The sequence below is a fragment of the Marmota marmota genome, unplaced genomic scaffold, assembly GCF_001458135.2.
Source record: "Marmota marmota marmota unplaced genomic scaffold, marMar, whole genome shotgun sequence".
In the NCBI taxonomy this organism is placed as follows: Eukaryota; Metazoa; Chordata; class Mammalia; order Rodentia; family Sciuridae; genus Marmota; species Marmota marmota.
Genome location: NW_026000016.1, coordinates 9,195,594 through 9,222,181, shown reverse-complemented (window position 1 = coordinate 9,222,181; position 26,588 = coordinate 9,195,594). Strand labels below are relative to the sequence as shown.

Here is a 26,588-nt window from a genome sequence, read left to right as displayed (position 1 = left end):
TAAAATCTGTTTGTCTGTTGAGGAACACTTAGACCATTTCCTTAACTTAGCTATTGTGAATTGTGCTGCTGTAAACATTGGTATTGGTATGCATTTATCACTACAGTATGCTCATTTTGTTCTTTTGGATAAATACAAAGAAGTGGGATAGCTGGGTCATATGGTAGGTCCATTCCTAGGCTTTTGAGGAATCTCTGTACTGCTTCCAGAGTGGTACTACTAATTGGCAGTCCCACCAACAATGCATGAGTGTACCTTTTTTTCTTATAGCCTCATGAGCATTTATTTATATTCTTGATGATTGCCATTCTAACTGGATTGAAATGAAATCTCTGTGTAGTTTTGATTTGCATTCTCCTTATTTCTGTTTTCATATATTTGTTTGCCATTTGCAATTTTTCTTTTGAGAAATATCTATTTAGTTCATTTGCCCATTTATTGATTGAGTTATTGTTTTTTGATGGCAAATTCTTTGAGTTTTCTGTGTATTTGGGATATTAATCTCCTGTTAGAAGAGTTAAAATGATTCTCTTCTCATTTTAGGCACTTTCTTCATGATCTTAATTGTTTCCTTTGTTGTACAGAAGTTTTTTAATTTAAAGTCATTACACTTATTGATTCTTCATTTATTTCTGGAGCTTTAGGAGTCATTAAGGAAATCAGTGCCTAAACCAATATGTTGGAGTTGACCTTGTTTTCCTTCAGCAGTTGCAGGGTTTCTGGTCTAACACTTAGGTCTTTCATCCAATTTGAGTTGACTTTTTTATTTAAGGAGAGAGAAGTTTCATTCTTGTACATATGGATATCCAGTTATCCCAGTACCATTTATTTAAAAGGCCATGTTTTTTTCCTTGTGTGTTTTTGGTACCTTTGTCAAGGATCAGATGTCTATCTATGAAGATTTGTCTTTGTGTCTTTCTTTCTATTCCATGGGTTTTTATATTTATTTTTATGCCAGTATCATGCATTTTTTGTTACTGTAGCTCTGTAGTATAATTAGAGATCTGGTATTGTAATGCCACCTGCATCACTCTTATTGCTCAGTCTTACTTTGGCTATTCTGGTTTTTTTAATTCTTCTATATGAATTTTAGAACTTTTTTCTAGTTCCATGAAAAATGTCATTGGCATTCTGATAGAATCACATTGCATCTGTATATTGCTTTTAATAAGATGGACATTTTGACAATATTAATTCTGCCTAGTCAAGAACATGGACATTTTCCCATCTTCTGAGGTCTTCTTCAGTTTCTTTCTTCGTGTTTCGTAGTTTCCATTATAGAGGTCTTCCACTTCCTTGGTTAGATTTATTCCCAAGTGTATTATTTGAGATTATTTTAAATGAAATTGTTTTTGTGGTTTCTTTCTTAGCAGATTCCTTATTGGAGTTTAGGAAAGCTATTGATTTTTCTGTGTTGATCTTATATCCCACTACTTTGCTGAATTTGTTGATCAGCTCTAAAAGTCTTCCAGTGGAGTTTTTCGAGTCTTCTAAATATAGGATCATGTCATTGACAAACTTATAGTGTGACTACATCTTTTCCTGTTTATACCCTTTTAATTTCCTTCTCTTGCCTGATTTCTTTGGCTACAGTTTTAAAATTATATTGAATAGAAGTGGTGAGAGTGGATATTTTTGTCTTGTTCCTGATTTTGGAAGAAACGCTTTCAGTTTTTCTTCATTCACTATGTTGTTGGCTTTGATTTTGTCATATATAGCCTTTATGATATTAAGTTCCATCCATCCCTAGTTTCTTCAGTGTTTTTATAATGAATGAATGCTGGATGTTGTATCTGTTGAGATGATCATGTGATTTTTGTACGCTCTATTTATGTGATGAATTATGTATATTGATTTGCATATGTTGAACCAGCCTTACATTCCTGGGGTGAAACCAACTTGATCGTAGTGTACATTCTTCTTAATATATTTTTAAATGTGAGTTGCTAATATTTGTTAAGTATTTTTGTGTCTGTTCAGAGATAATGGTCTGTAGTTTTCTTTCCTTGTGTGTTTTTCTCTGGGTTTGATGTCAGGATGATAATGGTTTCATGGGATGAATTTGGGAGTTTTCCCTCCCTTTCAATATCATGGAATAGTTTAGGAGAATTGGCATTAGATCTTTGTAGGCCTGCTAGAGCTCAACTGAGAATCCATCTGGTCTCCGGCTTTACTTTGTTGGAAGGCTTTTCATTACTGCTTCAGTCTCATTACATTATATCTGTCTGTTCTGGTTTTTAATATCCTCTTCGTTCAATTTGTGTAAGTCATATGTTTCTGGATATTTGTCAGAGTCTTCCAGATTTCTAATTTGTTAGGTATTATTCTAATAATTCTCTGGATTTCAGAAGTATCTATCATTTCTAATTTTGTTGATTTGGGTCTTTTCTTTCTTGGTTAGTTTGGCTAAAGGTTTATCAATCTTGTTTATCTTTTCAAAGAATCAGTTCATTGTTGCATTAATCCTTTATTTTTTAATTTTTTGTCTGAATTTCATTAATTTTGGCTCTGATCATAATTATTTCCTGTCTTCTACTAGTTTTAGAATGAGTTTGCTCTTAGTTTTATGGGGCCTCGAGATGTAACATTAGACTATTTATTCGGCATCTTTCTGTTTTTTTTTGTTTTTATTTATATTTTTCCAAGTGGGCACTCAATGCAGTAAACTTTCCTCTAGAGCTACCTTCGTACTGTCCCAGAGATTTTGATATGTTCTATTTCTGTTCTCATTTGTTTCTAAGAACTTATTTATTTCTCCCATTTTCTATGATCCTGTCCTCATTCAGAAGTATATTATTCAATCTCCATGTGTTTAAATGGTTTCTATTTTATATCTTTGTATTAATGTCAAATTTTATTCTATTATGATCCAATAAAATTCAAAGAATTATCTACCTTTATTTTTTGTATTTATGTCCTAAAATATTATCTATTTTGGAGAAGGTTCCTCCTGAGTCTTTGTATCAATTAGTATTTGTTTTATTTAAGTAAGTACACCAGAATTTGGGGTATAAATATTTATAACCATTGTATCTTGTTATTTGATAGTTTTTTAACCAGTATGAAGTAACTTTCTTTGTCTCCGGACATATTTTGGCTTGAAGTTTACTTTGCCAGTTATGAGAGAGGCTACTCCTGCTTGCTTTCAGTCTCCATTTGTATAATATATCTTTTTCTATCTTTCACCTATAGCCTGTGGATGTCTTTCAGGCATAGATATTTTTATCACATAGTTTTAATTAAGTTTTCTCTTTTCCTTCTCTTTTGTGGTTTAACATTTATAGTTGTTTTTTTTCTTTTAACTTTGTAGTACACTTCAGAACTATTCCATAGAGCCTTATAAATTGTCTTCACTATGGAAGTGTGGTTTATGGTTACTAAGTGTCAAAAACAGATTTTCATCTATAATATAAACATTATCACTCCCATATTTGTCAGTCAGTTCCATAAAAAAAGAGTAAATCTTTATTATTATTAAAGATGAATTCCAAATTGTCAGTTCCATTAAATAAAGAATCTTTGTTATTATTAAAGATGAATTCCAAATTAATTAATAATAGAGTATCATGATTTGTGGTATCTGTACAGCCCAAGACTTTATATTCTTCTCTTAACATGGTTTTGTTAGCTTGCATGAATAATGTATTCACATATGCTTGCTATTAAATATTTGTCATGATAACCTGCAGATTATATAAAATATTAAAACTGGATGTTTATTAGTAAAACAGTAATGTTTAATGAACACAAAACAATGCTGTTTAGTACTCTTTTACCTCATGTTAAACTTTGATGACTTGTAAATACTATATTACTAGAGTTACAGAAGACCATTTGCCCTTCCAAACAAAATTCTGTCAAAAAAGATTTATACTTCCAAGTTTACAGTATTTTATCTTGCAGTTTTCTCTTCACTATAAATATGAATTCTTTCAGGTTGAAGTACTGAGTAATACATAAATTTTCTAAAAAAACAAAAAAGAAACCCACATCTGGAAGACACAGTGACCTTGTATTAACTACTTGCTGCTGTAGTGTCAGGCCTCCCCCACCCACAAGAAGTTGATCCCTGTTGCCTATTTCCCTGGAACCCTGGGAAGATTTAGGAGCAAGAAAATATTTAATAAAGCTTCACTAAGTGTGGCTTTAAGGAACAAAAGATGAAAATTGAACTTTTGAGACTTTAGAGCAGTTAAACTTTAACATTATATTTTGCCTTTGCTTTTGTTACTTCCTTGACTACTAATGAATAACATGCTGACAAAAACATTGTATGTATGTCACTCTCACTAGTTCAGAACCTTGTCAGATCTTTCCTATAGCTTGCTTACTTTCACTGTTGATGAAATTAAGAGAATTGTTGATTCAACTTATTAACCAAAAACATGTTTGCTTCTTCCAAGCATCCATTTTGTTGTTGTTATTGTTGTTGTTCATATAATTAACAGTTTAAAGTTTTAAAAACAGAGGGTAAAGATTGCAGGTTACTGAGAATAAAATTTGTGCCTGGGGAGGGAGGGAGGGAGGAGGAGAGAGAGAAAAAAAATTTTTATATTTATCTTAAACATTCTCTTTCTCTAATTTGTGATTATACTCTATAATTCTACACTTTCACAGGTGAATATAGTTCTATAATCCTATACTTTGATGATTAGCTCTTGAATTTTTACTTATTTTATTATTATTATGTGTCTCTGTGTATTTGCTCATCTTCCTAATCTTTAAAGACCAGTATCAATCTTAAAGACCAGTAAATTTGCTTTGTAATTGACCTTTTCATGATGTGCTCTGCCAAAACTTTAAATTTCATGGGTAAAACTGCAGAGTTTCTGATTTCCATTGAAATTGGGCTTGGTAATGCAGATTCATGGAGATAGTGTTGTTTAGTGGAAAGACTCCAGAATTTGATGTCAGACATCTAATACTAAAGCATGTGTTCTGATGGTAATACTTTTTTCCTACATGATCTTGGAAAAGCTATCTAACTTTTCTAACTTGCATCTGTTTTATTGAGAAACAGATGAAGGTTAGAAAACAGTTTTTAATTTTGAAATTATAATGCTTTAAGGAAAACAACTAAAAATTGTAGCACTTAACTACATACTGGGTACAGTACTAATAAGCATGTTGCTATATTAATTTAATCCTCATAACAACACTAAGAGTTATTGTTATTATCTAAATTTTATAGTATGTAAACAATTATATACAGCTCACAAATTTCTTAATGGGCATATAATTTTCATCTTAAATGTAAGTAGTGGCAAACAATTTCTAGCATATTAAAAACATTGACTTTTTAATACCATTCTTACATGTGAAATATATAACAATTTAATAACTACTATCAGTCATTTTTTAATAAATGAATAAACTCTTTAAGAGTCAGAAATATCATATCATAATGTTTACTCCTTAAACTCATATTTGCCCTCCATCTACCCTATAGAATTTATTATAATATGATATATAATTCCTGTTTGCAGGAACTTTTTATCAACTCAATTTCTTTAAAAGAAAGGCACATATTTAAATTGAAATTCCTTTTTAATATCCAGGGACCACAGGAATATTAAAGTTTAAAAATATTATGGATTTATCATTTATTAATAGTTCCTAGCTGATCACAACATAAATATATTACACATTTTAATAAATAATTGTTAGATATTATTAAAATGAGATTAATAAGCTAAAGATTTTCTATTTACTTCATATAATATATTACTATTACTTCTAAAAGGGAAAGTATTCAGCATTAATTCTGTTTCTGGTTTTTGTTTAGCATTGAGATAACTTTATTCCCAAATAAAAAATAAATAAATAAAAGTTTTATAACTTACTCAGTTCTTTATACAGCCTCAGAATTATATGCCAAGAGTTGTGTTTGTTAATAAAAATGTTTTAATATCCTAGCATTAACAATTAAGTTAAGTACCCCTTCAATTATGTTGAGAAGAAACAATCAAAGCCACCTAATTTGCAAAAAGATTTGTTTCCCAGTCATTAGAATCTTGCATGTTCTGACACATGTAACAGATAGGCTCTGTCAATACTTGCTTATCAAATTACTTGAAATTATACTTTTTTGGACCTTGCTTTACTTATCTTTCTTAGTGAGAGCACTTTTTCCCCCACTGGGGACATTGAGTATGGTTAACTTCAGTAAATTCTTGCTAAAAGAATTTTTTAAATTCTTTTATCTGAAGACATGTATTAACTATCTTTTGATAAATTCCTTAGTTTACCCAATTTCTGGGAAATTTCCACCTACTAACCTAACTAGCAAAGCCAATTTTCACTGTCATGCCAGTCAGTCAAATAATAAGAAAAAAACAAAGGATGTTCTAATTTTTCCAATTAAAATTAATGTGTATTTATACATTTTGAGTAATTTTATAAAAATTTCTTCAATAAAGAAATGGTTGAGGAATATATAAATAATAAATAATAAAAGAATATGTAAAGTGTAAATAAATACATCCTAAAAAATAGGTCATTCTTTAATGAAGTTAAAATTAAGACAGTATAATCTAATCTAATTCTTATAAGTCGTAAAAATCTTATGTCTCTTCAAATGCACACATTTAGAACCTGTCAATATACAGGTAAGCTTATATGTAACTTACTGAAGAAATAAAATTCATTTATAAAATACAGACACATAGTTCTGAAAAATCTGTGCTATTTATAAACTCATTAACCTAATAGCTAGTATATATGTAATTTTTGTTAAAAGGATGTTGAAAATATTAACATTTTATAAGATGTAGATTGCTAAATTGAAAAAAATTGTAACAGTTTGATAAGAATAGCTTTAAGTCTTAAGTCTAACTGTATGGCATCTATGAGGAATCACATAAAATATAAATTTCATTCTGACCTTTTATCTAATTTGAAAAAAATGAAATTGCATTGAAAACACTCTGCCTCTGACAAGTACTACTTTAGCTATTCAAAAATACTTATTCTCCCAGCTAACAACAGATCACAGGAATGATGTTTGAGAATGTTGTCACTTTGTTCCTGTCAGTCTCTTAAGAGGAGTGAACAATTTAGTAATACTTAGGAGTACAACCCCTGAAGTTATTTCCTCTATATTATTGTATGGTTGATAATAGCTTTCCAATCAGGGTTAAACAACTCCTAATTCCATTGCCATGCTTTGCACCTAATAAAAACCCATATACCAGCCTCTTTATATCAGAGGTATAAAGTCCTTTCTATAACATAAAAAAAGAAAACGCATGTAAACAGGAAAGAGTGGAAGACTATAGTGGTTTTATCTTGTTTCAATTAATGAGTAATTAAGGTTTTCCCCAATCATTATTTTGAACTTTTGTCTTTGGCACCATAGAGATTTTTATACTGCAAGGCAATATACCCTATTAATGTAATGAATGGAGGGAATAATATGTCTTTTCTCTCTCTCTCTTTTTTTTTTCTCTTAAGAACAGGAGAGCAAAGAATACTGTAGAAAAGGGAGGGCAGGCAGAGAACTTTCAGTATGCTAAGAGTATACATGGAAGTTGAGGATCTGGGAATTGATTCCCTCAAAATCAACTGTATCAGCTCACCTCTTAAAAAGTCTCCACTTGTGAGGAGGCACATGCCTGTAATCCTAGCAGCTTGGGAGGCTGAGGCAGGAGGATCTCAAGTTCAAAGACAAATTCAGCAAAAGTGAGGCCCTAAGTAACTCAGTGAGAACCTGTCTGTAAATAAAATACAAAGTAGGAATGTGGCTCAGTAGTTAAGTGCCCCTGAGTTCAATCCCCAGTCCCCCCAACCCCAGAAAAAGTCTTCACTTATTTTTGGCTCCATTAAACTGGCATGAATTAAATAATACACTTTTCAGTTTCTACCAGATGCTAAATAATTAATAGCCTATTGGCTGTATTATAATGGTGAAAATATTTTCGAATCACTATTATAACTATGTCATTATTCTCAGGTTTTAAATAGAAGTCATCATGAGGAGTTCACTTATACTACTGTTTAAGAGATTTAGCAAGAATTGTTTTAGTAACTGTCAAACAAAAGATGTCCATGCATCACCATTTTAATTTGGCCCAGTTTCAGTCTGCTGTGAAGTGCCATTTTATAAATTTAGAAATAACAGTTTAGTCCAAAGTCTATAAAGAAGTCAGCCATGAGACACTTGAGATTCATGCTACATTACAGTTACCACCAGTGTGGAGTAGACAATCTCACCTAGAGCCAGTGGAGGAAATGGAGGAAAACTGTAGTACACCAATACTGTTGTAAAAAGTAGGCAGCATTCTAAGCTAAGTTCTCAAAGGGAACTTAAACCTTTTACATTCAAGAAAAAAATTGCCATACCTTAATCCCATGGCTTAATATTTATTGAAGCAGAAATAGAGAAAGAATAGACTTGTTTGAATAGGTCTTCTGGAGGAGGTAAAGAGCAATTTTTATTGATTTGATACCTGTGACTCTTATTAGAAGTCTTTCTAGCTAAAGATTAATATTAAAGCTATTTTCTAGGAAATCACATAGCTGAACTGAAAGAGTGGTTTATATTGGAATGATTCAGATTTGAAGTATAACTATTATGATAGGTTGCTAAGAGGTGATTTTTGAGAACTAAGGTCTTCTTTTTTCTTTGCTTTATCATTAAATGAGAAATAAGGTAATATTCCTTATCTATGTTTTGTTTATTAGTAAAATGGAATTAGAAGTGTAGCTCTAAAGCTTAAAAGGAACAGTGTAAGAATTTGAGATATTTTGACACTTGAAATGTATAATGCAAAAGGATTTCTTAATAAATTACAAAAAGATAGTAGAATTCATTTTTAGTTTTCAGTAAATTACTTAATCTCAAACAATTTCTTATTTTACAAAAACTTCACAACTTGTTAATAAAATTGCTTAAGAATGCATTTCCTTTAGTAAAAGATGATGACTGCGACTCAGATGCAGAAAATGAGCAAAACCATGATCCTAATGTTGAAGAGTTCCTGCAACAACAAGACACTGCTGTCATTTATCCTGAGGCACCTGAAGAGGACCAGAGGCAGGGCACACCAGAAGCCAGTGGTCATGATGAAAATGGTAATTGGAATTTAACACTTGTTTTTCTTTCTCTTTAAAGGATTATTTTTTTCTGTTACTGTACTGTGGAAACCTAATCTACTATGGAGAATACTTTTGAGAACCAAATTATTTCAAGTTCCTATAGGGAGTAGTATGTTTTATTAATGGGACATTGCCCTTTATAACAGTGCAATATTAAATTATTGGCTGTTCATGTGTGTAGTGTTAATGCTCCTGCATGTAAAATGCTTAGAATGGTTCCTGGACATGAATTTCCACTTATTCAAATGGCAGCGGGCAGCAGAAATGAGAACTAGGATGATTCTTATTGTCCTTCAGTTGTTTTCCACTATTCTTTTAGTAAGTGAAATAGTCATGTGGTTCAAAACATACTAATTTGGAGATAGTAGTTTTTTTGTATATACTTTAGTGTGCTCTGATATGAACACTTAGTGCATTAAAAATGGAGAAAACACAGTTAAAAAATGTGTTCTGCACTCCTGAGAAAAAATAGGCTGTCATTCTACTCTTCTAAGTGTAAAAAAAGATGAAAATAGCATTAAAATGTTCCTATAAGAAATTTTATATGAGATCTATACCAAGACTAGGAAGGTATTTGCAAAAGTTAAGGATTTGTAAAGATTAGTATTCTACATATGGCTTTCTTTATTCAGGGTTTCCAGTTGAGTGTATACATTTAGCTTCATATTCAAATAATCAATTAACTTTGAAGACTTTAGATAAAATTGAGAACTATGGTATAAAAACATATATTCCAAGTCAAAAAGTCAACTATATATTTTTTAAATCAGGAATGAACTCTGAAAAGCAGAGCCAAAACAGAAGTTTCTTACAGAAGTTTCTCTCTGAAATGGATAGAATCTTAATTTTTTAAAATTTTTAGTAGATTCAACATGTCCCCTGTACTCTTTTCTCACAAATTATAAATAGGCAAGACTTTCTTTAGAAAGTTGAGTTATTCTAAATTCTGAATCAATGGGGAACAAATACAAGGGATGTTTCAGAGATTTTATATCAAGAAGTACTATCAGTCAGAAGTGTTAAGATATTTACCAAAGCAAACTTAGGATTTAAAAATTAAAAATTTTTGCTTTTTTAAAAATAGAAATATTCATTGTCATAGATACTTAAAGAAATGATAAACAGTTCAGAAAACATTTAGATATAGATTGGTTTTATTTTTTAGTATCATTGAATTACTACTTTAAGCTTATCATAGGAATTCTAAAAATTATCATTTCCCCTTTTATAACAAATCTTCATTACTAAAAAGTGATATTTGAAAAACAAAATTTTGATATTTTTCAAAAATAGAGATAAGTACTCTCACTTATCTTTTAAACCTGCTCAGTCTATGCTCATTGTACCAAATATTCAGATTTACTTTTCATTGTTTTATGCTAGTACCTAAAAGAATGAATTCATATATCATATTGATTTATAAAAATAAGAACTCTCTGTTAAAGTATCATGAACAACCTGTCATTTTACCATATCATTATTATTTTGTTTATTGAATTGTAAGGATTAATCATGTCCAAGAAGAAAATAGAACATAATGAGAGTAGATCTATGACACTGGAGTAGGAAAATGAATTACATGATATTATAGTGCCAATAACAAATCACCCACAGTGACAGACTATGACTTTTGCCATTTTTAAAATCAACAAGTTGGACTAGGCATTCTAGCAAGGATAATAAGGTCCCGAATGTTGGCTCCTGCTGGCCTGTACAAATAGGAAATTCATACTGGATAACATACAACATGATTTCCTCTCCAAAGAAGGTGTCCATGTTAGAATCATCTCCAGCAGAAAGCTCTGGTTCATGTTGCCTTGCTAGCTGGTAACAAAAGATACCATCATAAACTCTGGAGCTTTGGTTATTTAATTTTATTTATACATTCAATACAAATTTCAAAATATTTGACTAGCTACTTTCAGGTGATTTGTAGGCTGGTCTTTTAGAAAGATATTTAATTTATATGCATTTGAACTCCAATAAAAGAATATATTTGTGAAGAATTTGGCGATTACTATGAAATTGCCTTTGGTTGTCTTTTTTTTCATAAGGAATTCAAAATGAAAAAAGTGAAGATGATATTTGCAATAATGTGTCACTTATAAGCTTATTTTTTGAAGAAAATAAAATATACAAAACTACAAGTAGGTTTTTTTTTTTTTAGAGAGAGAGAGAGAGAGAGAGAATTTTTTAATATTTGGGGTTTTTTTTAGTTTTTGTTGGACACAACATCTTTATTTTATTTTTATGTGGTGCCGAGGATCGAACCCAGTGCCCTGCGCATGCCAGGCGAGTGTGCTACCACTTGAGCCACATCCCCAGTCCAACAAGTAGTTTTAATATCAATTAAGTATTACACTTTAAAGGATTGTTAGGCCTAGATGATAAACTCTATTTCACCCAGAATATTTTTATTTCTGCAAGATATGTGTATATTTATACCAATAAAACTACACCAAAAATTTGTCACTATATTTGATTAGAGAAAGGAACGTGGAGGACCATGCAGAGCACGTCTTTATGAACCAGGCCCAGATTTGGCCCCCATCACTCCTGCCCCTCCCATCCTCTTTCTTTTTAGTCTGAATTCAATCATGTGGCCACACCTAGCTGCAAGGGAGTCATGGAAACATAGTCTAATTGTGTGCTACTTATAGTTGTGTGACAATAATTTTATAGTGTCATTTTCAAATTCAAAAGAGTGAACCTCAAATAAATGATATACATTTGTTACTAAAAGAAAGATATTGTTGTAGAATGTAGTAAATGTAACATGTATACATTTATAAGTGTGACCCACATCCTAATTTTACTTTAGTTCCTTGTCCAGTTAACCATACCAAAAGAAGAGAATTGTGGTTTAGTTAAAAAAGATAAGGGACTTGAGAGTTAGCCTATGCTTGAATCCTTACTGTCACTACCTCACTTAAAAGTCATGCTTTTAAGTTATTGAACTTTTCTCAGCTTCACATTTTTTCCTTTATAAAATAGAGGTAGCAACTTTTGTATTGTTTTGAGGACTAAATATGAAATGGGTATCACAATATGTGGTACACAGCATATGGACTCAGTGTTATCTTTGGTAATATTTTTTGAATGTTTTAAATTTAAAATATGTCATTTCTTTTACAGGAACACCAGATGCATTTTCCCAATTACTCACCTGCCCATATTGTGATAGAGGCTATAAACGCTTTACCTCTCTGAAAGAACACATTAAATATCGCCATGAGAAGAATGAAGATAATTTTAGTTGCTCCCTGTGCAGTTACACCTTTGCATACAGAACCCAACTTGAGCGTCACATGACATCACATAAGTCAGGAAGAGATCAAGTAAGTGCAATGGCCAAGAGTTCACTAACTTTCCAAATTTGAGGAACTCAACCCTCAGTGAAAGGCAAGGATTTTCATATATTTCGAAGTGAAAAGGATGTACTAGACACTGTCTTGTCTGAAACCTTATAAAAATGAAAGTGATAATTGTAGTTTTCATTTCCAGGTAAGATATTATCTTGTTTTGCTTATATCATAACTAAAACTCCTCAGAGGTTAGGTTTTGGTTGCATTCTACTAAAATGTTGAGTGTAGAAAAATAGTGGTTAAATAAACTACATGACCAATTTGAGAAGACAAATTTTTAAAGATTAATTTTCTTTTAACCAGTGACTATTAATCCTCAGAAAGTGATTCATTCTTTTCCTATAGTGAGAGACTATAACTCCTCTAAGAATCTAAAGTGTATAGTTTTTATCCTAAAGACTCAGTTTTCATATGATTGTTCTGATTCGGTGTCACTGTGTCCCATTTTATAGAAGCATACACTAAGAGTATTTTAGTATTTTGTAACTCTTAAGTTACATTTAAATTCTTGGCTCTGTTTTTAGGATTAAAGCCAATGACTGATTATCCTTCTTTAACAAGCTCCTTATAGCTACCATGTATCAATGATCAACTTAATATTAATTTAACTTGAAGCAGAAAACTGCCTGCCATGTCTAAGAAACAGCAAGGAGATAAGTGTGAATAAAGGGAAGAAAGATAGGTGAAACCAGAGAAGTACTGGGGGCCAGATGATATAAGCTGTTATGCAGGGTAAGATAAAGATTTAATTTTATTCTAAATTGTGATAGGAAAACTTTTGAAGGATATTGGATTTTTTTTAAGGAACCACTTTTTAAGGAACCACTGATTATTGGATGGAGACAGAGAGAAAAGAATGGAAGCAGGGGAAATATTTAGTGTTTTGATATAATCCAGGACAGAGGTTGTATGGCAGACATGACATAGTGAAGGATTTTGGATTGAATCTACATTCAGATGGCTTACAAGGATTGGTTCAGGGTATTAAGGGGAAGAGTAATCAAAGATAATTCCAAAGATCAAGGCTAAGCAATAACTGAATGAGGTTTCTATTCACAAAGGTAGGAGATGCTAGAGACGGAGATAATTTGCTGGAGGGAAATTAGTAAGAGTTTGGTATAAATCATGTTAAGTTTCATCTGCCTAGTACCTTACAGTTGACATTATCAAAGAAGCAGCTGGTGATGCAAGTCTGTAGAGAACTGTGCTCTCATAAGATGAATTGAAGGGTGCCTGACTGAATACATCTGAAATGAAATACATACAAATGAAAATTTGAGAAACCAAGAAGAAAGCTATCATAATCACATGTGGATGAAAAAAAGGAACATATTTTTAAAAACCATCAGATTAAAGTACATTTTGGAAATATCAAATTAAAAAAGAGAGGATTATAATACTGGTAAAAGCCCAGGCTTTTCTTCTCTTCAATACCTTTTTCTTCTGTTGAGTAACTGTGCTTTAGATAGATTCTTAAATATTCATGGACTTGATTATCTCTAAATTAGAATATAGACAAGATAATCTCTAGTTCCTAGTAAAGTACATATTACTTTATTTTTGTTCAATACTATATTGCTTAGTTAAGTATGAATCTAATACTTTAAATTAATCTAGATTTTTCCCTGTGTCAGAACTCTGTTCCCACTGTCACCATCCTTTTGGGTAATAATTTCAAATGTTATATTTTTGTGACTGCAATTTGAGAACTTTAAGAATCAAAACAGTCATCAGACTCACTCAAAATATTACTTTAAACACATTGGATAGTCTTTATGTCTAAAGTTCTTTTGCTTTACAAATAAAATACCAATTTTCTCTTACAGAGACATGTGACGCAGTCTGGGGGTAATCGTAAATTCAAGTGCACTGAATGTGGAAAAGCTTTTAAATACAAACACCACCTAAAAGAGCACTTAAGAATTCACAGTGGTAAATATTTGTTTTATGTCTGCATACTGAATATCAGCATGTTATAATAAATAAATCTAAGCTAATTTGATCTTACATATATGATCAAAAACTACTTTTCTTTTTAGTATAAAGACTAATATGGAGAAATTTTCTTTTAATAAGTGGTATTGTATTATCATTTAACCTTTGACTAAAGTATATGAAGTTAATATAAAATGACACATACTCCAAATTTCCTAATCAGAAGGTAATATATCATGTCTTAGCCAATATAGCCTAAGACTACTTAATCATTCTTGTGAATGTGAATTTTATTGCCCCTTTTGTAAAGAGTTGAGATTTTAGAAGGAAATAAGGAGGTGAAAATGGCCTTTGTAGAAGGAAGTTAGAAATGGAACTCAAGATGAGAAAATCATGCAGAGGTGATATAGAGTTAGTGAGCGAGGCAACATGAGGGGAAAGAGAACTACAGCACTGGTGAGACTCTTTTTAGTTACACATGAAGGTAGAATCCATTTTAACATAATTATAAAAGCATGGAATATATCTTATTCTAATTCAGTCTCCAGTATCTCTCCTTGCCCTTCCCTCCCCATCACCCTGCTGCTTTCCCTCTAGTGATCTTTCTGCCATTTACCCATAGTTATATTTTAAATGATTTCTTATGTATTGATATACACAACGGTGAGATTCACTATGATATGTTCATATATGTACACAGGAAAGTTATTTCAGATTCATTTCATTTTGATAGGTTTATAAAGCTTATCAGTACCTTTGGCTTTAAAGTAAGTATTGGGTAAACTTTTCCTCACATTGATAAAGTATCAATGTAATTCTGAACAATAAGAATAACGAAAACTAGGGACTGGGGTTGTGGCTCATTGGTAGAGTGCTTGTCTAGCACTTGTGAGGCTCTGGGTTTGATCCTCAGAACCACATAAAAATAAATAAAGAAATGTCCAACTACAATTAAAAAAAAGAATAATGATAACTAGAATTTGTTGAATACTTAACTATGTGTGGCCACTTGTTAATTATTTGCATACATTAACTTTTATAGTTCTCAAATAACCCTAAGATGTTCATTCTGTTATTTTGTGTGTGTGTGGGGGGGGAGGGGATTGAACCTAGGACCTTACCGTGCTATTATTTCTCTTTTTTTAATCTTTTTTTAAAACTTTAATTTGTTATATATGACAAAAGAATGCATTATAATTCATATTACAAAATTAGAGCACAGTTTTTCATATCTTTTGGTTGTACACAAAGCAGAGTCACATCCTTCAAGTCTGCATACATGTACTTAGGGTAATAATGACCATCACATTCCACCATCTTTCCTACTCCTGTGCCCCGTCCTTTCCCCCCTTCCCTTTACCCCTTTTCCCTATCTAGAGTTCATTTAATCCTCCCATTCCCCTTATTTCTCTTTTTTGTTGATCAGAAGAGAGCTTAATTAACTTGTCCAGGATCACTCAGCTAATACATGGCAAAGTCGGAACTCTGGTGGAAGCATCCTGATTTCGTTGTCATTGCCTTACCCACTGTACTTCTTAATTTCCTCTATTATAAAGAAATATCATGGATGCTTATCTTCCCCATATCTCTATAGGAAAATACTCATGCAGCCCATCTAAAACTGTTATTAGATCATTTAAAATAGAGATATACTAGAACATATTCCTTCTTTTACCCCCATTAGAGACTTTTTATCTGATGGCATTTTGAGTATTGAATCCTATTCTAGGAATTGCTTTAGAAAGATATTGATAAACTGCAGAATATCCAGAGGTAGGCTTAACAGCAGGTAAGGGTTTTGAAAACCATGTCCTGTGAGGATTGTTTGAAAGACCTGGACATATTTAATGTACACAGGAAGATTCACAGAGAAGCTCTGTATCAATTTGAAGGTCTTATTATTCTATAATAGAATAAGTTAGACTTATTTTGTGTGACATCAGAAAAGCAAACTAGGTCATGAAAATATGCATTATAGCAAGCCAACTTTGGCTTAGTTGAGGACTGAGTAGATTTTAAAAGAATCACTAACCTTTGTTAAGGCCACACTGAGAGTTTTGCTATAGCATTTCATAACTCTCTAACATAATCCAGTGAAAATGTGTCTACATTTACATACCAAAATACTGAAGCTTGGAAAGTTTAAGAAAATAATATACGTGTGAGTCACAATTTGACTTCTGCAGAACCTGTCTAGGCTGTCTTCCATAGGGCTATCCTGTAGTCAATATCCTCCCCTTTATTTCACTAAGGAGCTTCAGCAAAGACTAACTGATGTCAAAAATAATATAGAGGAACTCTTTATTGAAAGGAGTCTTTCTAGAGGGATTCTTAGATCCCTTCCATTTCTAATATCTGATTCCTCAAATACCTATATTTCTGATAAGACATAACTCACTAGTTTTAATGTTGTAGCATTACACTTAAAACATTAGCAGAGCTTACACTGACTTTCTCCACTGCTTTTCCTGTTAACTCTTAAAAAGAAAGGAGGATTGTGAATATACTGTGTATACAACACTATGAAAAATTGTGCTCTATATATTTAATAAGAATTTAATGCATTCTGTTGTCATATATCAATAAAAAATAAATAAAAATAAAATAAAAATAAAGGAGGATATAAAGGGCCTTATTGTAATGTTGGGGAGACAAATAAGAATCATCACATTTCATAGTTCTACAGTTAACCATCATTCATCCTAAAAATGTTTAATGAGTATCTTTGCTGTACTGTAATAGGTATAAAGGTTAAAAGGAAAAAAGGACAGAGGTTCTCACCTTATTGGAGCTGATAGCCTTTAAGTATAAATTATAAATTAATGAACTGAATTTGAACTAAAATGAACAGTTAGGTTTGTATGAAGATATTCTTTTTATCTTAGTTCTTCTCAAAATTATCCAAGTATCTCTGATGACCAAGGGGAATAAGTACCTTGTGTCCCTGGGGAGTCTAAAATAGCAGCTGAAAGGAGGTCTCCACATGCAAGAAATTTCTTTGACATCATGTGTCCTGATAATTCATCCAGATGTTATATTTTGCCCTTGCTATAAATCTGTTTTCATATACAAATAATGTTTTACTATAACCACTCACTAAAATTGACACTCTGGTGGGCTTTGTGTACCACTAGAACTTATCTCTGGGGATACATCTATTCCAGTTTAATAAGTAAGTAATTATAGGAATATCTTATATTGAAATTTTCCTCCATGAGGAAAGATATTTTCAAGGAAACCATATGGATATTGGAATTTTATAAACCAAGGATAAATATCCATAGTCTTATGGGAGATTGTACTTACTTTTGTTTGTTCTAATATTAATTTATCCTAAATATAGTTGTTGAATAGAGTGAAATACTGAAAATTATGTAGGTTGGTGAGACAGGATATAAAAAAAATACTTGAAAGGGTAGAATTAATTATTTTTGACATTTGAGTATTATTTGAAGTGAAAGGAGGACAGAAATGTTATATACATATATGCTAAGAAGATTCCCTGATTAGCACATGTAGTTCAGAAAAGATTTTATTACTGTTGATAATATTTATGTCATTGTTTAACTTAAAATGATGATTCTAAATAAAATACATGGTGCCAGGCATGGTGGCACACGCCTGTAATCCTAGCAGCTCTGGAGGCTGAGGCAGGAAGATTGTGAGTTCAAAGCCAGTCTCATCAACTTAGCAAAGCTGTAAGCAACTCAGTGAGACCCTGTCTCTAAATAAAATTTAAAAAGAGGCTGGGGATGTGGCTTAGTAGTTAAACAGCCGTGGGTTCAATCCCCAGTAGCAAAAAAACAACAACAACAACAACAAAAAAAACATACATGGTAATTTTACTTTTTAAACTTGATATTTCTTACTTCAGAGAAAATTTGGATACATAAAAATGTATATGTAATAATTGACTACGCATATAAATTGTTTGTTTTTTTTGTTTAGGAGAGAAGCCATATGAATGCCCAAACTGCAAGAAACGTTTTTCCCATTCTGGTTCCTATAGCTCTCATATAAGCAGTAAGAAATGTATCAGCTTGATGCCTGTGAATGGGCGACCAAGAACAGGTCTCAAGACATCTCAGTGTTCCTCACCATCTCTTTCGGCATCACCAGGCAGTCCCACACGACCACAGATACGGCAAAAAATAGAGAATAAACCCCTTCAAGAACAACTTTCAGTAAACCAAATTAAAACTGAACCTGTGGATTATGAGTTCAAACCCATAGTGGTTGCTTCAGGAATCAACTGTTCAACCCCTTTACAAAATGGGGTTTTTAGTGGTGGTGGCCCATTACAGGCAACCAGTTCTCCTCAGGGTGTGGTGCAAGCTGTTGTTCTGCCAACAGTTGGTTTGGTATCTCCTATAAGTATCAATTTAAGTGATATTCAGAATGTACTTAAAGTGGCAGTAGATGGTAATGTAATAAGGCAAGTTTTGGAGAATAATCAAGCCAATCTTGCATCCAAAGAACAAGAAACAATCAATGCTTCATCTGTACAACAAGGTGGCCATTCTGTTATTTCAGCCATCAGTCTTCCTTTGGTTGATCAAGATGGAACAACCAAAATTATCATCAACTACAGTCTTGAGCAGCCTAGCCAACTTCAAGTTGTTCCTCAAAATTTAAAAAAAGAAAATCCAGTCCCCACAAACAATTGCAAAAGCGAAAAGTTGCCAGAAGATCTTACTGTTAAATCTGAGAAAGATAAAAGCTTTGAAGGAGGAGTGAATGATAGCACTTGTCTTCTGTGTGATGATTGTCCAGGTGATCTTAATGCACTTCCAGAATTAAAGCACTATGACCTAAAGCAGCCGGCTCAGCCTCCACTCCCTGCCCCAGAAGCTGAGAAGCCTGAATCCTCTGTTTCATCAGGTACCGGAGATGGCAGTTTGTCTCCTAGTCAGCCACCTTTGAAGAACCTGCTGTCTCTCCTAAAAGCCTATTATGCTTTGAATGCACAACCAAGTGCAGAAGAGCTCTCAAAAATTGCTGATTCTGTAAACCTACCACTGGATGTAGTAAAAAAGTGGTTTGAAAAGATGCAAGCTGGACAGATTTCAGTGCAGAGTTCTGAACCATCTTCTCCTGAACCAGGCAAAGTAAATATCCTTGCAAAGAATGATGATCTGTCTCAATCCACAAATGAAAATGAATCCCAGGACAGCACAAGTCTACACAGTCCTCCTAAGATGACTAATTCTCCAGTTTTAACAGTAGGATCAACTGTCAATGGTTCCAGAAGTAATACACCATCCCCATCACCTCTAAACCTTTCCTCAGCCAGAAATACACAGGGTTACTCATATGCAGCAGAGGGCGCACAAGAAGAGCCACAAGTAGAACCTCTTGATCTTTCACTACCAAAGCAACAGGGAGAATTATTGGAAAGGTCAACTATTACTAGTGTTTACCAGAACAGTGTTTATTCTGTCCAAGAAGAACCCTTGAACTTGTCTTGTGCAAAAAAGGAGCCACAAAAGGACAGTTGTGTTACAGACTCAGAACCAGTTGTAAATGTAATCCCACCAAGTGCCAACCCCATAAATATTGCTATACCTACAGTCACTGCCCAATTACCCACAATCGTGGCCATTGCTGACCAGAACAGTGTTCCCTGCTTACGAGCACTAGCTGCCAATAAGCAAACTATTCTGATTCCCCAGGTGGCTTACACATATTCAGCCACAGTCAGCCCTGCAGTCCAGGAACCAGCCCTGAAAGTGGTCCAGCCAAGTGGAAATCAGGTAAAAAAACAAACAAACAAAAAACTTCCTTAACCTGGTTGGCAAAATGTTAGCTTGACTAATTTCAGTTAACTTTTTCTAATTAAAAAAAAATCTGTCACTGTAGAGTCAAGTTATTTCTAAAGGAAAATAAGTCTACATTAAGTTTGCAGTAACTTTTGTGACAAGTCTTCAATTACTTACTAATCCAGGTTTTGGTATCAACTAACATTTGTGTTACTCTACTGTGAAAAATGATTTATATATCATAGCTGGAGACCTATTTGAAGTTAGAAACAAAGAGAAAAGAAAAATTAGAATGCTCATTAATTGGATTTCTGTTTTTGTATTTAAATTCTCAAAATTAGTATTAGTTTCTGCCTTGATTATGATTGTTAATAAATGAAAATATGTTCACACCAGACTTAGCCATCAGTTTTTATGTAAATAACACCTCTGTTTATGAAAAGCTTTAATTAAACACAGAACTCATCTGATATGTTTACTGATCATTTTATAAGCCATGAATAAATAAATGTTCAGTCATAATTAATATATGACTGTGAATAAATAAGGCTGTGAATCTACATATGTATTTTTCTCTTTAATATTCTTGAAAAGTTCATGATAGTTTTGGTTAGAGCTCTGTTGTGTCTTATTGTGCAGGATTTTTCTGAGTAACTAACCTTAAGTCTCCTCCACCTTTTTTTTTCAATCATTGTTCGATTGAATCAAATACAATTTAATGCAGATACTTTATGAGTAGATGCCAACTGTAATAATTTCAACATCCTGCTCAAATGTATATTTGATGCTTTTTTTCCCCTTAAATATTGACAGATTGAGTTTCCTGAAATTACAACTCTTAAAAAAAAAATTTCTACATGACCAGTGAATTCATCTAAATTTTTAGGTATAGAACATTTTGTACCCTTTTGAATAGAATAAAGAGGTGCTTTTAACATCTCATGTAATCATATGTCAAGATCAAATACTAATGAAAGTGGAGTTACCACAGCAACCATTGGCAGCTCACAAATGATCCAGGCAAATGGCTGCACCTCTCCTGCCTCACAGAGCCATAAGTAATGTATAATACTTTTTAACTTTTATGAAATTTGTGGATTTAGAGACAATAGAATGGAAGACCCTAGAAAAAGCACAAAGATCTTAGCCAAATTAATTCTTCAACAGGCTCCTTAAAGTATGATCGTATCATCTAAAAAACCTTCTGCTCAAAATTATCTGCCTGAATATTTTTATGCTGCAGGAATTTAGATTCTTTTTGTCTAGCAAGTACTACTTTTTAAAAATATAAGCTCTATCCAGTTGTTCTGTCTTTTTTATTGGTTCTTTTTAGTTATACATAACAATAGGATTCATTTTGACATAATTATAAAAGCATGAAATATAATTTATTCTTATTCAGTCCCCAGGACTTCCTCTTTCCTTCCCCTCTTCTTTCTCTCCCCCTCTTCCTTTCATTCTACTAATATTGTGGATATATATGATAGTGAGATTCACTGTAGTGTATTCATGTATGTATACATGAAAGTTAGGTCAGATTCATTCCACTGTCTTTCCCAATCCTATCCCATATTCCTTCCCTTCATTATCCTTTGTCTACTCTGCTGATCTTTCTTCTGTTCTTTTTTTTTAACCACCCCCCACCTTATTTTGAATTGGCTTCCACATATCAGAGAAAACTTTCAACTTTTGATTTTTTGGGGACTGGCTTATTTCACTTAGCATGATAGCCTCCATTTCTATCCTTTTACTGGCAAATGCCATAAAGTCATTCTTCTTTGTGACTGAGTAATACTGCATTGTGTATATATACCACATTTTCTTTATCCATTCATCTGTTGAAGGGTGCCATAGCTTGGCTATTATAAATTGTGTGCTATAAACATTGATAGGGTGGCTATGTCACTATAGTATGCTGATTCTAATCCTTTGGATATATACTGAGGAGTGGGATAGTTGAGTCATATGGTGGTTCCATAGCTAGTTTTCTGAGGAATCTCAATTCTGCTTTCCATAGTGGTTAGATCAGTTTGTAGTCCCACCAATAATGTATGCATGTACCTTTTCTTTACATCCTCACCAACACTTTTTGTTACTAGTATTTTTAATAATAGCCATTCTGACTAGAGTGAGATGAAATCTCAGTGTAGTTTTAATTTTCATTTCTCTAATTGCTAGAAATTTTGAACATTTTTTTAATACAGTTGTTGACTGTTTGTATTTCTTCTTTTGAGAAGTATCTGTTTTCTTCAAAAAAGTATAGAGCAAGCCTCTCTTTTCAAGGAGACCACAGAGGCTAGTTCAGAGATCTCTACAAGTTCTAGAGGGTAAAATTTAAAAGCCACTTTTTAAAAACCAAATCTTAATTTATGCTTAGTGAAACCCATAATTTAAAAACAGTAAAGGGAGCAGTTAGAAATTAATTATTAATTAGCAAACTCATAAGCTAAAATTATTTATCATAAAAGTAATGATTTACTTAGTTACTTTACATGGAACCAAGTAAATATTGCCACCCATTTTACATTTTCTTTTTGGGGTCCTTTCTTTTCAGTACCAGTTGAGCATATGGGTTTTGCTGTGGTTTGGCTGTTTATCTCCAGCATCGCTTTTGTCTATATCAACCCCCATCCCCCACAGTCTAGCCCCCACCCTTGTGACCCATCTACAGTAGTGAGCAGTATGTTTGCTGTGGTCAGTTTGTTGAAAGTTTAATTTAAAGTAGTTTTCTAACCAGGCTTTGTTTATCTCTTGTTTGTCTTTTAATTTGAAATTTAATCTTACTTTTCACCCTCCCCCTTAGGATGAAAGGCAAGACACTAGCTCAGAAGGAGTATCCAATGTGGAGGATCAGAATGACTCTGATTCTACACCACCCAAAAAGAAAATGCGGAAGACAGAAAATGGAATGTATGCCTGTGACTTATGTGATAAGATATTTCAGAAGAGTAGCTCATTGTTGAGACATAAATATGAACACACAGGTAGGTTAGTGAACACAAAACATGCTGTCCTTTTTAAAAGTGCCTGTGATATGATATACACAATTATTTTGTCCACATCCACTTATGGCAAGTATATACTATATTAATATAAATACAGTAGCCATTAATAAAATTATGGGACCAGTGGGGGAAGTTACAGGGAAATGGAATCAGGGTTCATAGGAGAAAAAGATGCTTCATGAGCGCACTCAGCATTGCTGTCTTAGAAAGTCATTGTTTCAGGTATATCTTTTATTTTAGGATAACTTCTGTGTAATAGATTGGGCATGATGATTCTAAGATCCCTTCCAACTCTGAAATTCTATAATTCTTCCACAAAATACACTTCTTGGACTAATTTGGGGATTGGCGAACTATGATTCACAGGCCAAGTTGTGGGCTTCCACCTGTTTTCTATGTCCCGCTAAGAAATTTTTTATATCTTTTTTTAATGACTGAAACAAATGAAAAGAATAATATTTATGGCATGTGAAAATAATGTAAAAATCAAATTATAACATTCTTAAATATAATTGTATTAGAACATAGCCATACCTATTCATTTACATGTTGTCTATGACCACTCTCCTGCATCTATAATGGTGGAATTGAATAGCTGAAACAGAGACCATTTGGGCAGCAAAGCCTAAAGTATTTACTGTGTAACTTTTGCAGAAAACTTTTACCAACTCCTGGCCCAGCCAGTTCCTCTTATCCAGTGGAGTTCTGGTAACTGCTGTTTAAAAACTGGTTCTCTGAAGGGTTAGGGAAGCCCTTGTGTGTAGTGCTTGCAGATTTCTGTGGCCTAAATATTCTCACCATGGCTTATTTCAAGTTTGAAATCTGTTTTAAATCATGTTGCAGAATTCCTAATAATTTGCCAATAGACTCCTTCTAGCCAGATGTATCACTCCACTCTTCCTTTTTAGAACAGATTGCTGTATAAAGAACTGGATTTATCATGAGCTCTATAATCCCCTTCCTTCTCTGCCCTCTACCTGCCTTTTTGACTATAGTATCCATATTTTTTTTGAAAGTCAACATCCATTTATTATAAAAATTTACATTAAGCATAGAGGGATACATCCTTATCACAGTTACATCCATATACATCTGTTTCACATAAACTCTTTTGATTGTGTATTTTAAATATTTCATGATTAAGAAATATTTAAATATTAAATGTGATTATAATTCATAGTCATATGAGGCAGTCTGCTTGATGTAACTCATTCTCTCAGGAATAAATGTAAATGTACTGAGAAAAATAACCCCAAATTACCCTATATTTGTAAATTTTAGGATTTATTTTTTATTAGTTCTTTTTAGTTATATTATGACAATAAAATCGATTATAATATAATTATACAAGCATGGAAATATCTTATTCTAATTAGGATCCTATCTTTGTGAGTGTGCATGATGGTGGAATTCACTTAGGTTTTTTCATATATGTATATTGGAAAATTATGTTAGATCCATTCTACTGTCTCTTCTATTTCTATCTCCCATCCCTTCCCTCATTCCCCTTTGTCCAATCTACTGAACTTCTCTTTTTCCCCTCCCTCACTTTATTGTGGTTTAGAGTCCATATTTATCTCTCATATTCTTATCAACTATGCTAATTAGTGAAAGATATCAAGTACTGTTTTCCCTTCTTTGGACTGTAGATTCAAAAGTACATGCAGTGACATTCCGGCAGTTCTTAAAGGTAAAAACTAGTATTACATAAGGGATACCTCTCTCACACAGCAAGCCCCTTGTTAAACATTCCTCTGGTTGTTTTCAGTGAGACCCGAGGAAAATTAGAAAATCTTCTGCTTTGGACAAGAGTTAAATATTAGTATGTAACAAAATGAAAAATATATTTGAGAAATATGCTATACCAAAAAATAAAAACAAATCGTTTCTACATTTGTTAGTGTTATGGCTTGATAGCACTGAAGTTTGACTTTATCAGTCCTGATTATAATCCAGTTGTCAGTTTTTTTCATGTCTGGGCAATGGCATTTCTCAAGCTCATGCATTTTCAATAGGGGCAAAGTTGCCCTCAAGGGGCAAAAAAGGGTTAAATATTATAATAATTTGTGGTTTTCTCAAGGACCTCAGTGTATCAATCATGTTTGTATGTGTATGTATGGTATATGTATAAATATATGCCAAAACTCATATATATGAATTTTGGCATATATAAAAAGCATATATGAGGCATTAAAATTTAATTCGGACAAAGGTTGTGACAAGGAAAAAGAAGTTGAAAAGAGTCCTTAAGAAGGAAAGTAAAGAAAAACCAAGTTGAGAAATGCCTGTATCCCTCCTTGCCCTCACAGTGTTCATTGCCAAATATCGAATTAGAGCTTCACATTCCATGTTTTCACATCCCATGTTCACATATTTTTAATATATGATGGTCATGATGTGATGCTTGCATGTTTAGAATTTAGTCTTATGTATTTCTTACTGACCTTCTCAGAGATGAGACTAAATTCTGATACTAAATGATGACACTAAATTTTCTTGTATGAATGATAAACCAGATTAACATTATACAGAAAAGACAGTTTGGGACCTGGAAGTTTTTAAAACGTGAAACTATAGCCCTCCCCTTCTCACAACCTAAAGTGCTCCCAACACTTACAAAAACTATTAATATCACCATTTGATTTCATAACTTTGTTCTTTCTTGCAGGTAAAAGACCTCATGAGTGTGGAATCTGTAAAAAGGCATTTAAACACAAACATCATTTGATTGAACACATGCGATTGCATTCTGGAGAAAAGCCCTATCAATGTGACAAGTGTGGAAAGCGCTTCTCACACTCGGGATCTTATTCTCAACACATGAATCACCGCTATTCATATTGCAAGAGAGAAGCAGAAGAACGAGATGGCGCAGAGCAGGAAGAGGCAGGGCCAGAGGTCCTGAGGAACGAGCACGCTGGTGCTCGGGCGTCTCCCTCGCAGGTCGACTCAGATGAGAGAGAGAGTTTGACAAGGGAAGAGGATGAAGACAGTGAAAAAGAGGAAGAGGAGGAGGAGGATAAAGAGATGGAAGAATTACAGGAGGAAAAGGAATGTGAAAAACCCCAGGGAGATGAGGAAGAGGAGGAGGAGGAAGAAGAGGCAGAAGAAGAAGAAGAGGCAGAAGAAGCAGAGAATGAGGGAGAGGAAGCAAAAACTGAAGGCCCAGTGAAGGATGATGGAGCTGTGAGTCAAGCAAGCAGCTTAGAACAGAAGGTCAGCGAGAACAGCGAGCAAGTATCTGAAGAGAAGACAAATGAAGCCTAATCATTTTTCTAGAAGGAAAATAAATTCTAATTGGTAATGAAGTCTGTTCTATATTATCCATGCTTTTCATGGAAACACAGTAACCTGTATACTGTGATTCCTGTTCACTACTGTGTAAAGTAAAAACTAAAATCTTAAAAAAAAAAAAAAAAAAAAAAAAA

The 26,588-nt window shown here is 32.9% G+C and overlaps 1 protein-coding gene across 3 annotated transcripts in view; it reads left to right on the top strand.

Moving 5' to 3' along the window:
- Zeb1 (zinc finger E-box binding homeobox 1) overlaps positions 1 to 26,481 on the top strand; it is a 159,850-nt gene extending 133,369 nt beyond the window's left edge. For all 3 annotated transcript variants that reach the window (XM_048809101.1, XM_048809100.1, XM_048809099.1), the window contains 6 exons: positions 8,911 to 9,072; positions 12,232 to 12,434; positions 14,288 to 14,393; positions 18,345 to 20,149; positions 22,959 to 23,139; positions 25,829 to 26,481. In XM_048809101.1, coding sequence (XP_048665058.1) covers positions 8,911 to 9,072; positions 12,232 to 12,434; positions 14,288 to 14,393; positions 18,345 to 20,149; positions 22,959 to 23,139; positions 25,829 to 26,427 — 3,056 coding nt within the window. In that variant the 3' untranslated portion in view covers positions 26,428 to 26,481. The remainder of the gene's footprint in view (positions 1 to 8,910; positions 9,073 to 12,231; positions 12,435 to 14,287; positions 14,394 to 18,344; positions 20,150 to 22,958; positions 23,140 to 25,828) is intronic.
- Positions 26,482 to 26,588: the final 107 nt, after the last annotated feature.